This window comes from Mizuhopecten yessoensis, unplaced genomic scaffold (assembly GCF_002113885.1).
Source record: "Mizuhopecten yessoensis strain PY_sf001 unplaced genomic scaffold, ASM211388v2 scaffold419, whole genome shotgun sequence".
In the NCBI taxonomy this organism is placed as follows: domain Eukaryota; kingdom Metazoa; phylum Mollusca; class Bivalvia; order Pectinida; family Pectinidae; genus Mizuhopecten; species Mizuhopecten yessoensis.
The window spans coordinates 1292720-1310834 of record NW_018403537.1 but is presented as its reverse complement, the minus strand read 5'-3'; the positions used below and the strand labels follow the sequence as shown (position 1 = coordinate 1310834).

The window sequence follows — 18115 nt, the reverse complement described above, 5'->3', positions numbered from 1 at the left end:
TTAAAAAAAACAAAAACATTCTGCTCCCGAATATAGGCAGATCATATTTCATATTATTATTATTTCCTTCATTGAGTGTTATACACACTCGATTGTGCCTTTCCGACATTATTGAAAACGGGCGAAAAACCCGAGCGGTCTTCCGATTATTTAGTGCACTCGGTTACAGCTCGTGAATGTGATTGAGTATCCAATCAAAAGTGCGTTTACATCCAGACATCTAAACCGGAAGTCAAAACTAAAACACACTGAACACAGAAACCGGCCAGAGATATATTGTCAAAATGTTGATTAAAGTAAAGGTAAGTACAAATCAATCATGTACTTATTTTTCAAGAATTTATCAATAATTTGATATCTGTAAAAGAATATGATGTCCAATTCTATCATCTTTATAATTAATTCATGTGTTATTTTTCAGACTCTTACTGGAAAAGAGGTGAGTTGTTTTTGTCATATCTAAATTTTGCGAAATTTAGTGTAAAGACGAAATAAAATTTAGTGTAAAGACGAAACAGAATTAAAGCATGGCAGATTCAGTCATTTTTAAGTGAATATTTTTCTTGTCTTCATCTTTTTAGTTGTTTGAGTTCGGGTGTGTGTGTGTGGGGGGNCTATGACATTGCTTAGAACAAAACCAAAGTTACCAAACGATCCTGCCCATCATCGATAGACCTTGTGATGCTGCAAGGAACTTTAGAAAGGTTGGTAGACTCAACAAAATATCTCATTACTATCAATATTAAACAGCTTAGAATTATCACGTTGACAACAAAGTTGAGAGCCTTGAACCCTGATGTAATCACAGGGGTTCATTACAAATGTCTGAAATACACATATGCTATACTGATATGGGTCACAGCACACATAAACATGTGAACCATATCAGTATAGCATATATGTGTATTTCAGTCATTTGTTATGAACCCCTGTGATGTGATGGAAGGCCAGCCATTTTTGAGACCCATCTTAAAGTTCAGGATTTATACTTTTCCTTAAAAGACGTTCCCACAATTTGAGATACTATTTTATCTCTTAGTAATAAATGGAATCCATTGAGATATTGATAATGATGTTAAAACAAGTCAACAAATATTCACTGCAAATAAAGGTTCTAACATCAAATGGAACAAGGCCATTGTAAGACCAAAACTTGAATACTGCTGTTCAGTTTGGTACCCACATTATACAAATAACATAAATCAATTAGAAAAAGTACAACGAAGAGCAGCACAATATGTCTTAAACAAATATCATAACACAAGCTCAGTCACAGATATGACACAGAACTTGCAATGGCCAACACTACACACGTGCAGAACAAGAACACATATTATTATTCTCTACAAAATAATACACCAACAAGTAGCAATACACACGTCAAGGACACAACCTTAGACATATCTACACATCAAAAGACACATACAGACACTCATTCTTTCCATACACCATAATACAGTGTACACCATAATACAGTGGAACCCCCTACCCAAAACAATAATCCAATCAGAAACACTAGCAGAATTCAGGACATGCACCACATATAACATAATCGAACATATACAAAACCTACAACATAACTAACACCCACTCGCTGCTTTTAACCTGTTTTTATCCTATAGCAAATAATTAAAAAATATAAAAAAAATCAAATCACTGTACATAACAATTAACACACTACAGCACAAGATCAACTTCTGTAATCGTTGATATCGACGGAGGAAGGCATAAAGATGAAGATGAAACCTGCATCTGTTTGACTTGTGTTTGTTTGGTGACGCTTTGTTACTGTACAGGTTAATACACACAGGCCATTCTGCCGATCGTAAAAATTCAATTCATCATATTAACTAAAAAAAATATATCCAGCGACGCTTTTTGTCACTTGAAGACACTTTTAAGTGTGACCGTTAAAAAAATGTGTAAAATAATTTCAAATAAAAAACAGCTTGCAAAATACATGTCTGAATTAAGTCACGAAATAGCTTATAAATACATTTGTATTCTTAACAAAATCATAATAATAGATATATGACTAGCCCACATTGTATTTATGTCTTTGTTTTCTTTCAGATTGAAATTGATATAGAGCCAACAGACAAGGTAATTTCAAATTTTCTCGTAAACATAATATACAACATTTGATATAGCGCCCTATCTAGCTAACATAAGCTACTCTAAAGCGCCTTACAGTACATAGATATACAATTAATACAATTAGTATATACAAATTTTTTGAGGATTTTGCAGGAGCTGCCTTATCAGGCGCTAACTACTAGTCCTATGCCACCTGGCTAATATCTCCCTATGTGTGTGTGCTGGAGATGTATTGTGTTCTGTATGTAGTGGGACTGTGCTTCCAACGGCATCTTTTATAGTGCCACCTCACTTAAATGCTACATCCCAGATACTGCAACATCCACCACAGACCATTTTATACTCCACCTGGGTTGTTGGAGTTGTGTGGGCAGGAGAAAAACACTGATATTCCATGTGTGCGACGACTTGGGGGATCGAACCACGGCCGCCTGCATGGCAGGCCGAGGTGTTAACCACTCGACCAATCCACCCATAACCAGTTTCAGAATAGTACTGTATTCAACCATACATTCATATTAGAGCAAATATTCAACAATGCAAGACCAAAAGTGGGGTATTAACGAGCAAGGCGCTAGGAAACAGATTTTAGGTTGCTAGGGAGTAACTCTAGAGAAAATATAAAAATCCCAAATGTTGAAATGGGTGCAGTAGATTTATTTGTGTCTACAAGAAAAAGGCACAAAAGCAGATCCCCAATTTTGGCAGGGCTCATGTATACCAACATAAGTTGTCTCTTACATATCATAACTAAAATGACATGTGAGTTAAAAGGGCTATTTAGTCAAATGACAACCTGAAAATCGAGTCGATACTGAAAATATATATCTCCTAAGTAAAGTATTCCAAAGAGGCTAAGTGAATAAAGTGAGAATTTACCTTTTCTCCTCGGCTGGAAAGACATTTTTGTTAGCTAGAAATTTACTGACAGCTACCGCTAAATCGTACAGCTGTACAGTTAAGGATTTCTTCATTACTAAATAAAAACGCCAGGAAAATATTGCAGTTGTCAACTTCTCGACATGAGTTGTTCATAAGGAGGTTCAAATTATATTATCATGAAGAATTTTGTAACAAGATTAAAAAAAAACATACTTCAAAATTGTCCCTTTAAAAACTTCATGTTATATTAATTGTCTGATATGAAAACCGGGTATATATATATAGGTCTGTAAAATATAGTACTGCTTAATTTGGTTTACAAGACTTTTTCCTTTTATGAAGAAGTTTTTTCTTTAGGGGTTCAAATGCCTGGTGTGAACATGTGTCATTCTGTCTGTTTTATCTATTACTGTTTCTCATCTGGAGCTATCTTTCTTTCGGGGCGGCAGTGGCCAAGTGGTTAAGGCATCTGACATTCTGATACCACTAGCCCTCCACCGCTTGGTCGCAGGTTTGAGGCCTACGTGGGGCAGTTGCCAGGTACTGGCCGTAGATCAGTGGTTTTTCTCCGGGAACTCCAGCTTTCCGCCACCACCAAAACCTGGCGCGTTCTTAAATGACCATAGCTGTTAATAGGACGTAAAACACAAATAAACCAAAAAATATTTTATAAATCCTCTAGGTCATATAAATAACTAGTGTTTCATCAGGAAGGCTACTTCCAGGTCAATGTCCAATATTGTGGTCAGCTGTCAGAGGTCAGGATTAAATTTGGTTGTCTAGAGCAGGCTGTGACAACTTCATCGCTAGGTACTACCTAGTGATGAAGTTGTCACACCGTACATTATATAGAGATATTTTTTATGAGCTATAATTAATACGTTATAGTGATATCAGTCACAAGTAATGATAAGTTTTCTTTAGGCATTTTAAGGAACTGTTGTGTATTAAAGTCAGAATTTGAGGTCAAAGTTCAAATCACAAGTGTATTTTAAATAGATTGATTTGCACAGTTAATAAATTTGTATCAAAGTGACTGCAACAAATAGTACACTTCATTAGATATATCCTTATGTGAGAAAAATGAGGTTTTCATCTGCAGAATAAATTAAATAACATAAATAATGTCAAGGGGTAGAAAATATTTATGCTTGTGGCTCGTTTTAAAGATCGGTTGATTTGAATATCTCTTGTTTGGATACCATCAGGTAATACCGAATGATTGAGGATTAAAATACTGGATAGTTCAATCACAACAAACTTGGTAGCTCTTTGTATAGTTAATAAGTTGTGTCGCCATTATAAGTTACAAAAAGCATATACAAATCTTGTTGATTGAATGATTTACTGAAGGCAAAATGTATTCTGTGTCTAAAAGCTACCTATAACCCAACTTTTTGGAGCCAGAAAAGGAAATCCAAACAGCTTTTTTTTTTTTCATTATACATATCTTTGTGCAATCAGGTATATATGGACCATCTGTTCAAGGTCATGGTCAAGATTTCTGAAATTCAGTGATATTAAAACACTTAAGGTTATTGAAAGGCCATCTCTTACACTTATTGATGTATTTAACTATTTTGGTTGTAACCTTGTATTTTGTTAAGACTGACAGTTTTTTTGCATATATTCCAATACTTAATCATTGAAGACTGATGTTCTGATATGCCAGACCAAGTTTCAAACTTATTTGTGGTGACAATTGTGTTTGTTAAAATATCTTAAAAAATCTTCAGAAAATTTAAAATCTAACTGTGATGTTTCGTTTTGACAGGTTGAACGAATCAAGGAGAGAGTAGAAGAAAAGGAAGGCATTCCGCCACCACAACAGAGATTGATCTTCAGCGGCAAACAGATGTAAGTAGGGATGCAGATTTCTGCATGCTTTAATATAAATTATACATATCAATATAAAAATTAAAAAGGAAGCGTTCAGCTCATAAATTAATATGGTTCAAAGAAATTAAATTACATTTTGATTTTGAAATTTTTGACACAAAGTATTCAAATTTTGGAATTTGAATATATTTATATTCCATGAGAAGGAGTTTATGAATAAGTACGGTAAGAAATTACTGTACTTCATTCCCAGTCATCACAATCAAATGTCTTTGTAATTGTGCATGTTAATTGATATACCGTAACTAAAATATACTCTACACTAACTTTTTGGAAAAAGCATGAAAATTATCTGATGTTGAAAGGAATCCTATTTCCTTCATATCGCATCCTTTTCTTCAAACGGAAGGATGTTTTTCTTCATGCAAAACAAACAAAGACTTATATAAACTATTCTAACAGTTAACACAAATAATGGAACCAAAACTCACTTACCCTTCAGAGCTCCTAATTCAAACAGAAGAGTTCAGATCTAGATGATTCAACCCAAACTTGAATATTTCTCCCAATTCAAGTGGATAATTCAAACCATGAAATTTATTGTTTTCCTGTTAACATTTTAAAACCGTAAGATTTAAACCAACTTCAGTTGAGCCATCTTATTTAGTGCAACTTTATTTGACACCATAATGTTTCTTTTTTGCTCACTTAGGAATGACGAGAAGACTGCGGCGGACTACAAGGTGACGGGAGGATCAGTGCTACATTTAGTTCTCGCTTTAAGAGGAGGTGAATGACGCAAGGCTCAAAACATTTCAAAATATAAAACTCTCATTTAATCTTTACCAACTTCTCCATCTCCTACATGTAACTTTAAGCGTCGAGGTTTCAGGAATGACTTGTGTGTGATTACAGCCGTATGAATTACAGGGCTGTAGGTGCCATCTAGAGGTTCGGAACTTCTGCCATGAGAATATGTGCCTCAACAACCAACAGGTATCAAATGTGTCGGAAGAAACTGAAGTGACATGTGCTTGGGGATTTTCCATAATGGTAAAAACCTGTAGGAGATGATGTAGAAAAAAAAAGACATTAGGTATGCGCTTGCACTAGAATTTATTTTATTTCCTGTATAAATGCAACAAGTATGTAACACTGCTTGTGTTAACCCTTTCACCACTGTAGACCATAATGGACTCATCCAGATCAATGCACGGTGGAGTCTACTAAAGTTAAATAGGGTTGAAAGGGTTAATTATGAATTACTTGTCTGTTGAGAAACTACAACAAATCAACCTAATTATTTTGGCTCTTAGTGTCAGATCATTCAAGTAAGGATATTAAGTCTGAATATTTTGGCTTCTGTAAGAAACTCGATAAGATTAATAGAAGAGGTTTACTGAAAATTTAACTGAAGAATGGTTGTGAGGGGAAACAAAGTTTTACCATACTAGTTTAAATCCAGTGAAGTCGGATGGTTACTCTTAAATCAATTCTATACAGCACTCCCAGAAACAAGCTTTCAGTTTGACTCTCGGTTTAATAAACACATGAATGAATATCCTAATACTTGTCAACACAGGTTTTTTAATATCAACAGAAAAGCTTGCTCAAGATTACAAAAGAACATCTCAAAAGAACTAAAAAAATATTTCTCAAAACAATGTTTTCTTTCTGGAAATGTTACCGGGTATGTTTGGATATAACACGTTATATGTAACGTGGTATATGACCAGTTTTGTGGATACACTGCCGAAGTCCTCACCATGTGTTGACGAGTTAATTATGACCTTGGTATTGATGTGTTAATTGTACTGCCGAAATCCTCACCATGTGTTGACGAGTTAATTATGACCTTGGTATTGATGTGTTAATTGTACTGACGAATTCTCAGCTTTAACTTTATAGGGAAACATTCTCTGGTAGCAGGGTAACCATGGGTCTTCAGTGAAACAAATAGTGTCACTAAAAAACTGTGTGACCATTTTTTTTTTTCAAAATTAGCCGTTATAAAAGTTTTTGTAAGGGAGTTGATTCTGCCCTTTTTCCAGTGATATGTGTAAATATGTAGATATTTTCACATCAAGATAACAAGCCTCTTTTGGTGCAAGATGTGTGCATTGATACATTGAATAGTATGTGTTGTAAATCCACAGGACTTTTGTGATAACTGATATGACTAGGTAATAAAAATGTCATTATCCCTTGATTGCTACTCGCTTTGTCTTTTGAACAACCCTCAAGTGAGTGGTAATTTATAGCAAAACTGGAGAAAAAGCGGCAGGAAAGTCTGTATTTTAGAAGACTTGATTTGCTCCAAGTTGTTGTGTTTGAACATTCAATTCATTTTTGATCTAATAGACTTTAAGGTACATACATCTACATTACATTTTCACTCCTGCTTCATACATGTGAAAAATATGGTGTTCTAGCTACCATTCCTGTGAAATATATGGTATTTAACGGTAAATCTTCCTCTATGAATCTAATAATTTGTACAGGTACATAACACAGCTACTGTTTTAATAACCATTCGGCAGAAAACTGTGATAATCTGGAAGGCACACTGTTGATGTCAAAAGGCTGTCTGTAGATCTGTACCCAGACATCAACTTCTCAACAGCTTGCTACTTTTAAGGAAATTTCAAACCTATCGACTATATTGAGTCCATCATAGAAATAGAGTTAAAACGAAACACTAGGCTATATGACGCTAATACGTTCACCCAACTTCGGGCTCCACAGGCAATTTGAAATAAAGCACACGTAATATGGATGTCTGTAAATTGTGACGTACAATGATCGTACGTAAGCGCTAAATGTGTCAATAAAATATATATGAAAAAAGAAAAGGAGCATATTGGATACGCTCAAATGACCTCAAATCCCCTGAAGATCCCTAAGATAGGAGAAAGTTCTAGAGAGATATAATATTCAGTGATTTATTTTAATTATATAATACAAGTTTTTATTCCATGGCAAATTAATGATAGGAATCGGCACATTAACACATTCACCCCTGAAGACACATTTGAACTCTTCCAATTCAAAGGTTGGAATAGTTCATTATAAAAGTTTGGGGGTGAATGAGTTAAATAAAACTAAGCTATGTCTCCACTGTTTGTTTTTGATTTACTTGATAAAAAATGTTTTCTTGATAATATCAAAGTCAGTTATATGCTAAAACTATGTTTTCTGCTTGATACACACATTAAAGGAATATGCAAATATGTGGTTTAAATCTCTATCAGACTACATCATCACCAGGTACTTTTTTGATGTCCAGGTTTAACTCACTGGCAGTGAACTTAATCAAGCTGTTGTTTTCCAATCAAGATTACCTGCTGGTTAGCTTAACACATGTATTGTACAATATTCTTTTAAGAGACAATTACGAACTTCAGAAATGTGGGTTGGGCTTATTACCGTGCACCAATCCTATGCTGAAAAGTAAGAAAAATTGGGGTGGGCTTATTACCGTGCACCGATCCTATGCAGGAAAGTAAGAAAAAGTGGGGTGGGCTTATTCCCAGATATGGGCTTATCACCGGTAAACTATTGTAGTAGACATCGGAACATATCAGAACAATACAACAACAACGCTTTTTTCTGTTTATTGTGAAATATCCTTCATCTTGTACTGTACGTGTACTTCTGAAAAAAACCTACTTTATTTCAATTAATAACAAAAAATGTATATCTTCTAAGTGAAAATAATTCAAAATTATAATTTTATTTCATTGAAAGCTAGTTATACTGTTATTGAACCTTTGATGTTGGAATATATGCACCAGCTGGATACATTGAAACAAAAGTTCATGTATCTATAAGCTAAAATTATTGTGTAAAGAGTGACAGATGCTTTAATTTTTCATACTTAAAATCCTTGGTTCTGATCCAGATTCTACATAATACTGTGATGAAGAATTTTAAAATACATGATACCTACACGATTTGTTATTTCTTGTTCAATTATGAAAAATTGCAAAATGCCCCTCGATGAAAACATTTGGCAAAAGTTACTCTAGAACTGTTTGCCAAATAGTTGAGTTCATTCTTAGTGCCTTAATATATTTTAAAATGTTTCAAATAAGGAATGAAATGGATGAAAGGTCATGCTAACAAATCGGCACACAACGTCAGTTTGAGAAGGGGAGTTATGCTCTTTGTTCCTTATATGACATCATTCCTGTAAAGAATTGCTAACCCTCACTCATAAAATATTTCCTCATTTTTCCAAACAGAGTTAAAATATTGAGCATGTTAATTCAATTAAAAATAGAACAGATACTGACAGGTAATCTAAAATGTCACACTTAACCCTTTCACCACTGTAGACCATAATGGACTCATCCATATCAATGCATGGGAGAGTCTTCTAAAGTTACATAGGAGGTGAAAGGGTTAAAATGCTGTAAATGACATCAAAATCACAAAAAGACAAATTCAAGTGTATTCATAGTGTCATGATTGCAATAGGAATTTAGTTACTTCATAACATAATATTAAGGCAGTGGAAATGTAAATAAAAGGTTACAAAATCTTCCATGAAAACATCTGAAGATTAAAACCAGGAATAACATTTACAGTATTCCATTAAAATATCATCCTCAACATGTGTAAACTCTGGTGTCTTCTGTACACGGGGAGTTTACCTTGACAAGCATAATTAGAATGATTTAATGTAGAAACAGATCATCTTTTTTCATTGAAGATAAATTAAGTATGCATTGTTGTTTACAACTAAATTTTGTAAAAACAGTTTAGAAAAAAGACCTTTATAGAAAACAAGGTATTTGCTTATGTCAGTGCAAAAAAAAATCCTGAATCTAGGATCTCACTTAACAAGCAGGTATAATGGGACTTTTCCCTTTTCAAAAAAAAAGGTCAATATTGAAATCTTCACTTACAACATACATGTACATGCATGAACACACGAACGCACTGTTAAAAATATAATATGTGAAAATTAAAATCATGTAGAATTAGAAGACTCAAACAAAACATTTTCTGCACATGGAAAATAAATCACCTGTAAATAGTATAGAAAGTGTAGATCCCACGTACTCTGACAAAACTTGTAGAAGTTAGAAAGAGTGAGAATCTATGCAAAATGGTCCAATAATTACATCCTTCTGTACAATATTACAATATATTTTTAATTGTCGGGATATACCGACGAAACCCCAAATGTATGCATACATATATATGAAATGGGCAGTTTTGCGGATGAAAACTTAAGGAGTTAAAAGCATTTAAATATGTAACACAGAACTCCATTTCGAGGTCCAAAATAATTTCTTCCCAAGAATGGTAAAATAATTGCAACATTCAATTACATGTACATCATACTAAGCACTATAATATCTTACAACAGCCTTGTCCAAATAGCTCACATGAAATTTCACATGTGCTAAATGGACTTAGTTGTTTTTCAAATTTTTCTACCATGAGTCACATAAGCATTAACTTTTCCTAAGTCCGAATAGCTCACATAAATAACATGAGCTTTCCAAAAGCCATATGAGCTTTGGTTAGTTTACAGAAAGCTCATGTGCAAACCAGGTGTGCTAAGACACGGCTCACCTCAGCTAACGTAAAGCTCATGTGGCTCACCTCATTTGCATATGATGCTAACACCAATCTCATGTGCTTCTCATGTGAAGCTCATGTGCAGCACATGTGCTTTTAGGTAGCCTTTTCTATACGGGCTAGCCTTTCTCTCAAAAGCCTCGCTGTTACTCCTGGAAACACTCCGGGCAAGTTCTTGAATCTTCCCTGGAGAGGAATACAACAACCTGGTAAAATACTTGACGCTATCCACAAACTAGGCCAATGAGAATTTCTGTTTAGTTCAATCAGTAGAGTAGTATTAGACCAGTAAACCGTAGGACTTGGGTTTGATCCATAGCAGAGGCAATGAAAAATAATAGCTTCTGTTACACAATAATTGGACTTGGATACATTTTTCAAGGACACAAACCGAAAATATATTTTAAAGATGAACACAAAAATATAAAAATCTTGAGTACAGCATCAGCTCACTGTTACTTTTAACTGGTGAGCTGTAAACCAACCAAACCTGTGTATTCTGACATTCTGTTTGTTACAACCATTTCTTCGGATCTCATAGGGTGTCAGATTAGACAGGTTTCATTGTCCATACATGTATCTGTTTAACTTAAGGTAAATCACATAGAAGCATATGGTTATAAGGCAGTGTGTAGAGGACTGATCAGTATTTGATGAGTGTTGTCACAGGCATGGCCACTTTATCCTGTCCCCGTAAATCCTCCAGTTCCATGATGACGAGACACTGCAGGACCTCGCCTCCAGCCTTACACACCAAGTCACATGCGGCCTTCATTGTACCTGTTGAAATTGATAAATAATAATAATATTTCGAGGTTCTTATAAACCACTTTATCACAACCTAGTTCGTAGGTCATCTCAAAGTAGTTCACAAATTATCATCTGTGGTTATAGGGCCTTTGCAACCAGTCAATACCTTTCTCAACTCAGAAAGTGGTGAGTGATCGAGATTCTGTTTTTCCAGATGAAATTTCAGTTTTTCAATGTAAAATAAAGGGAGACTCCCTACAAAATAAGGAGACATCACCGTATTGAAATACCATGTACCTTGGGTACAAGCACGTTCAAGGGCATCCTCGATCTCTCGGGGTTATATGCTCACGTACACTCTGCACCCCTGGAATATGTCATAGCAAAATTGAAGGCACAAATTTAGCTGTTTGATTGGTCTCAGGTAAAATAAACCTGACAAATCGCTAAGCTGATACCTGTCCTTCATCCATAAATACAAGTACTGTGAGACCGAGTAGATCACTCATTGAAATCTCAAATATATTACTTTCAACATATATGCATGTCTTCAACACATACAAAATCCCTATTTGGACCAAACACGGAGACCATCACTTCCATTTATTCTAAACTGAATCCCCTTGGCCTGAATAAATATAACTCTGGTATGCTACAAAACATCTGTTGTTTCAGCAGTTAAAATCTCCTATTAGACCTTGCCATTTTGTCTCTGACTGTCCCTAGGAAAATCATACAAAGAGTAATCCACATGGCCTAGGGATGCTTAATACTAAATTGATTAAGCCAAAATATATCCATATATAAAATGACTTGTAAAGTATGATCAAATCTCTCCACTGAGCTTTTGCTACTCTGCCTCCAATGGAGGCCCTACCTTCAAATTCATTATAGAAGATTTAAATTGTCGCAGGAATGTTTCATTCCAAATAAGGATAATCTGTATAGCCATTCTGAACTACTGTAGTAGATTTTTACGGAAAGTTGACAACAGAGCTGAGGATTAACACTATTGTTAGTCGGACTAAAACAGTGGGGTTGAGGATATATATCACATATGAACTATCAGTTTGTGTCAATTACCTCCAGTTGCTAGAAGGTCATCTACAATCACAACCTTTTCTCCTGGACTCACAGCATTTTTTTCGATATCAAAGGTATCCTGAAACATAGAAAAAGGTAAAAAGTCACATTTTCTAAAAATGTTCATGCTGTATTTGCCGTAATTAGCGCCCCTCTCTATTGTTCGGAGGATATTGAAATTGTATAAACATTCTCCCGTATTGCCTTCTCCCAGACAAGTGACCTGACCGGGTCAATTATTTACAGTCGAGTACTTGCACTTTAAAGCAGAGATTTATGTCTGTTGATCGTGGCTGGAGTCCCCGTGAAGCAGTCGAAACATTTGATATCCAAACCTCCAAGCCACACTGGGATGTTTCTAATGTCCTCCAGCTGTTATACTGTAACAACAGTTGATAAGTTGCACAACATTTTCTACCATAATATTTTATCATCCTAATAAACGCACTCATTTAAGCTCAATTTTTAGTGACCTGGGTACTTATTACAGCGAATACGGTAGGTTTTGAACAGGCAACACAGACTTGTAATAACTGACTGGATTCTAGATTTCCCAAGACGATGGTGAGGATTTATGATTCAATGCTACTTCCATCCTTCATCTGACATAAAAAGTGAACAACAATTGTAATGTCATAAAATGAATTTCAATATTCATATGCCATCAGTACATGTATTATAAAACGGGAAAATAACTAGCTACCCCTTGAGGCGATACAGAGAGATTCTCATTCTCAGGCGTGATTTTCTGTTTGTCGAGAGCCTCAAGTTAGACAACCAAAAAATCACCCCCAGGCTTGATTGAGATTTCCTGTCACACTCTCAAAGTAGGGGAAGATTATATTAATCTGCAAACACAAGCTTGCCAACCCAAGGGGGAGATAACCCTGTGAAAAATAGCACACCCAGTCAACTGTAATGTTATAAAAAGTTAAAATTTTGGCAATAAATCATTTGTCACATGTACTTTTGGTAATAATCATATGCCAGACTACTGTAGGTGAAGTTGTAACTGAAATAATAGGACGGAAGAAAAATTATCATTCCCTACATTGAGGGTGTGACAGAGAAATCTCCAACCCTTCTTTCGTTGTCGAGCATCAGGTTTAGACAGCAATAAAATCAACCCTCAGCTAGATTGGAGATTTCTCTGTCACACCCTCATGGTAGCTAGGGAAGTTTCTTTTGGGCTAACAAACACAACAACAGACAGACACAAAAAGGGACAGATAATCATTGCTAAAAAATATGACCTCTCACCATTGTCATGCTGATCAATGTATGATGGTTTAAAGTTATACATGTACTGTAATGTAGGAAGAATTAAATGTGTCTGTGGCCCCTGGTCCGGTATTCAAACTTTAAATTATGTTTGCAGTAATGTACCTGGCCATATTCCAGTTTGTATGTTACGCTGTGTGTCTCCCCTGGTAGTTTCCCAGCCTTGCGTATTGGAGAGAACCCAATTCCCAGGGCCTGGGCAATCATTGGTCCAAACAGGAAGCCACGAGCGTCTAGTCCCACTATCAGCTGGGCGCCGGCAGCATTGGTCCGCACACTCTCTATCATCACATCAATCAGGTCCTTAAACAGTGACGGGTCGTGTAATACGGGAAATATATTCCTGTTATAGGAAACAAATAAGAAAGATTTTTATCACTTGAATAATAATAATAATAACTTGAGGTCCTTACATCTACCGCTTTATCACAACCTAGTTTGTAGTTTGATCATCTCAATGTGGTTCACAAATTATTATCCGTGGTTGTAGGGCCTTTGCAACCAGCTAATATCTTTCTCAACTCCCTGGGGAGCATACAGCCAGTGCTGCCATTTCGGCACTCACAGCTAGCATTCAACAATTCTAGCACTACGCAACCACATACTCATTTACAGCAGAGTAGACTGGAACAAGCGGGTTTCAGTATATTGCTCAAAGATACAACACAGTGCAGTGCCATGACCTGAACCTGGAACCCTTCGTTCATGAGCCCGGCGTCCTAACCCATAGACTATTGTGCCTCCTTATTGAATAGTACAGTTATAAAAAATCCTTCATAAACTAGAAATATAAGGCCAAATAAAAAAAACTTAATTTCTGGCATATACCTTCACCAATTTTTTGTGCATTCCCTAAACGTTTTTGGGACAATACATTTTCAAGTAGCTCTGTTAAGGTCAAGATTACTCTCGCATGTAAACCTTCAGAAACACAAATGAAAAATAGAATTTATTACCTACAATGTGTACTATGTGTATTGACCTTATTTTTCCAGACATGTTACAGGAACAAATATATTTGTTTGGCCTAAACCACAGGCTTCTGAAATACCTCACTCTCAAATAAACCAGGCAGAAAAGGTGAATGATAACTCCGATAACGAGAATTCTAGTTGGAAGTTTTGTGGACTGTGCTAAAGCAAAATAAAAATAAAATTGTTTACTGTTACCCAATACCTACCCTATTGTTTCACGCCTATACTCTTAAACCTTTTTTGGCTATTTTCAAGGAACTTTTAAGAAGCACTGTCAGGGCTTTTTTCATCAATTTCAGAGGGATGGGACCTTTTTGTCTCATTCTGGGAAGAAAATATACCAATTGTGAAGGAAGTTTTCATGAGTAAACTGCAAATTTAGGGAATTAGGTATAAATATGAAATGTTTCAAATGGAAATGGGGCCAATTATTGGCCCCAAAGTCCCCACAAAAACCACTGACTGTTAAGGTCAAATAATTTCTTCTTTATAAAGGTACCTTACAAAAGATTGAACCAGAATGATTAATGCAATTATTAGATATTCAAATATAGTAATTTTCCACGGTTGTTTCTAATTTATTACATTTAGTTCTACAATAACTTGGGAGAACGAAAGATAAGCAAGATAAACAAAGCCATGAGAACTAGCAGGCTGGCTACATTTAATACTGATCAGAGTACATATACTGATAAGAGAACAGAAGTAAAATCGCGAAATTTTGGAAACCGTCCATTTTTATCATTTGTACGTTTTGACTTTAGAAATCAGCAGAAAGAACCCTTGCTCTTTGTTAAAATTTGATTAATTTACGAAAAAAAACCATCACTTTGTAAAAATCAATATTTAAAAAAAAAGGATTAACCCATCAAACCGTGTTTCAGTGTCATCTTAACTCATTCACCCCTGAAGACACATTTGAACTCCTCCAATTCAAAGGTTGGAATAGTTCATTATGAAATCTCATGGGTGAATGAGTTAACTAAATGTCATTAATTCCAGATTATGAGGTGTGTGTGTGTGTTGGGGGGGGTTATTTTATTTAAAACTAAGAAAATTAAGGCATTGATAATTCATTTTAAAAGGTAAGTAATAACTTAATTCAATCAGAAATCAGAATTATTTAAATACAGAATACTGTAACCTAATTACTTGACTAAACAACTGATTAAAATGCTTTCGCTTAAATGTTGTATTTTGAATGCAATATTATACTCCTTGTAGCAGGATAGCTAGGGCAGGATGACCAGTGACCAGGAAGCTAAGCTCAATTGGGTAGAGCATCCAATGCATTTTGTAATGGTACCTGTGCTCAACCCTTGTTTCACTTTATATATGAATCACACATAGAAACAGGATATTTAATTATAATATTATACATTGTTTAGGTTACATTTGCGTATCCCGGTTGAAACAGTATACAGGGGGCGCAGAAATATTCCATGATAACAACGAACAAACTTGGGCCATTCTACAGGCACAGCTAAATAAAAAATGCACAGTTTCGGAGGATAAATAACAATGTAACAAGAATATTATGCCATTCCTTCATGCATCCAATGAATTACATAATGCATCTTAAAAACTACATGTGGCTTGACATTGTTTTAGAAATAAATAATGCAAATAAGCAATAGTCAGCATTTTAGTTTCGGTCAGGTACATGTACATCTGGACCCCTCAGATACATGTGCCGAATATTCCTTGGCCTTATTGTACAAGTTGTCTCCTTTAAGGAGGCTCCACCCTTTCGCAATCAGCCAGCAGAATTCAATGAAAGTTTCACATAACGGTTATGTCACTATGTAGAGATGATTTTATAAAAATCTAAGCATTCCGATAAACTGGGGATTTTTGGGTAAAAAACACTGAACAAATGTTTTTTTGTCAAATTCAACCCTTTCATATTTTTTGAGTGTTAGGCATTGTTCGAAACTATTACTCCAATAGAATAATGAAAAGAAACATTGCTAATCACCCCTACAAATATTTTATTTACCATAAAATATCTATAACATGGTACAAAAAGTGTTTTTTATTGAAATTTGTGAAACGATTTATCTGACAGCGTAACTCGCTCGACATCAAAAGTCGTAGCGACCAAGAGCTTGTGAACTACTGTTAGCACGTGATACATACAGGTGAGGTCGGTAAACAAAACACATCAGTCTGCATTCCATACGCCTCCTATATGACCTTCTTGAAGTCGTCTGATCTTATGTCAGTGTCTTCCCGTGATTTAATTAATGTTTTTGTATCATAAGCTTTATTTCTGAAGTACGTGTGATAACATTTCCAAGTTAAGTCTCGATATCGAGAGTTGACATATCATCGTCATGCACGTGTCCTATTATTTACCCGGTGTTGCTATAATTTACACTACGGTAATGGAATGCCCGATACGTAATACGGAAATAACGACACGAAAATACGACAAGAAAAAACATGTGTATTACGAAAGGTGGGGAGTCCTTAACCAGGTTGGGGAAAACTCGCCAATTATACGCCAGTTGGAGTATGGATTTGTTACTGAAAATAACTGAAATCGCTTTAACAGTAACTTTTGCAAGATGTTATTAAAAATCGCATTAATTTACGACGAGGTAAACAATATTTTGCTAAAAGATGTTTACTGAAAGCGTTGGCTATTTAGAAACTTGATGTAACTTTACTGGAAGTATTGCATCTATTTTTGGTACTTTCCGACATGCAAATAAAGTTTATTTTTGCATAATTTGTATTATGTTTCATGACTGAATAAATGCGATTTGGACAAACTATTTGAAAAAGTTATGATTCAAGTGATTTTGGTGAGTAACAAATCCATACCCCTATTGGCGTATAATAGGCGATTTGCATATTATACGCAAGTTAGTGGTTTTCCCCGACCTGTTAACGGGGGAAAACTTCGAAAAATAGGGAGATGCATACAACTGTAGATGTGTAGCAAGATTGGGCCTGTTGACTACCAATGACCAGGTAACTTGCTAGAGTGTTTTAAATTGTTGTGGTCCCAGGTTCAAATCCCAGTCTGATATATATTTACATGCAAGTTAAATATACATATCTATATTCTGACAAAAATACAAAACTTTCACAGTAAAGTTGTTGCGTTTCCCTTCTCCTGATATCTTTAATTCGTGTTAATAACAACTGACATTTATTACATTTTTTACCATAAAGGTGCATATAAGACTTATTTTCAGGAATCAGCATGGAACAAACGTGAAATCGAACCCTGTTTTAGTTGTTACAGTTTATAGTCCGTGAGTAAATGTATCGTACTTGTAAATGTAAATTACATAAGACGTTCTTGCTGTCTTGCACTATATCTACGAGGCAAATACTCACATGAATACGATTCCTGGTTTAGGAAAATCGGGATGGACGGAAACTGCATCAGTTATTCGTTTAATTTTCTCCTGACTCATGTTTATTACAGGGTCGGAACAAGTGAGGCTCTGCTCTATCTCGTGTCTACTATCGCTTTTGAAAGGGGTGCAACGGGGATACTCACTTTAAGATAAAACGCACAAATAACGACCAATCGCTGACATTTGGTCTGAATAAAACATAGCATATGGTTATTTGAATAGTATGTGTTATAACATAAAGAA

The 18115-nt window shown here is 35.3% G+C and overlaps 2 protein-coding genes across 2 annotated transcripts; one reads left to right on the top strand and one right to left on the bottom strand.

The window, feature by feature from the left end:
• Positions 1–213: 213 nt before the first annotated feature.
• LOC110448328 (NEDD8) lies at positions 214–5906 on the top strand. Its single transcript, XM_021494508.1, has 5 exons — positions 214–302; positions 422–439; positions 2074–2103; positions 4754–4836; positions 5531–5906. Exons 1-5 carry the CDS (start codon positions 285–287, stop codon positions 5613–5615), a joined length of 234 nt encoding a protein of 77 aa, XP_021350183.1. The 5' UTR covers positions 214–284; the 3' UTR covers positions 5616–5906.
• An 896-nt stretch (positions 5907–6802) lies between these two features.
• Positions 6803–17991, bottom strand: LOC110448319 (adenine phosphoribosyltransferase-like). The gene is made up of 4 exons (XM_021494495.1): positions 17850–17991; positions 13630–13867; positions 12244–12322; positions 6803–11190 (listed from the first exon to the last, which is right to left on the bottom strand). The coding sequence occupies exons 1-4, from the start codon at positions 17927–17929 to the stop codon at positions 11054–11056; spliced, it is 534 nt and encodes a 177-aa protein (XP_021350170.1). The 5' UTR covers positions 17930–17991; the 3' UTR covers positions 6803–11053.
• Positions 17992–18115: the final 124 nt, after the last annotated feature.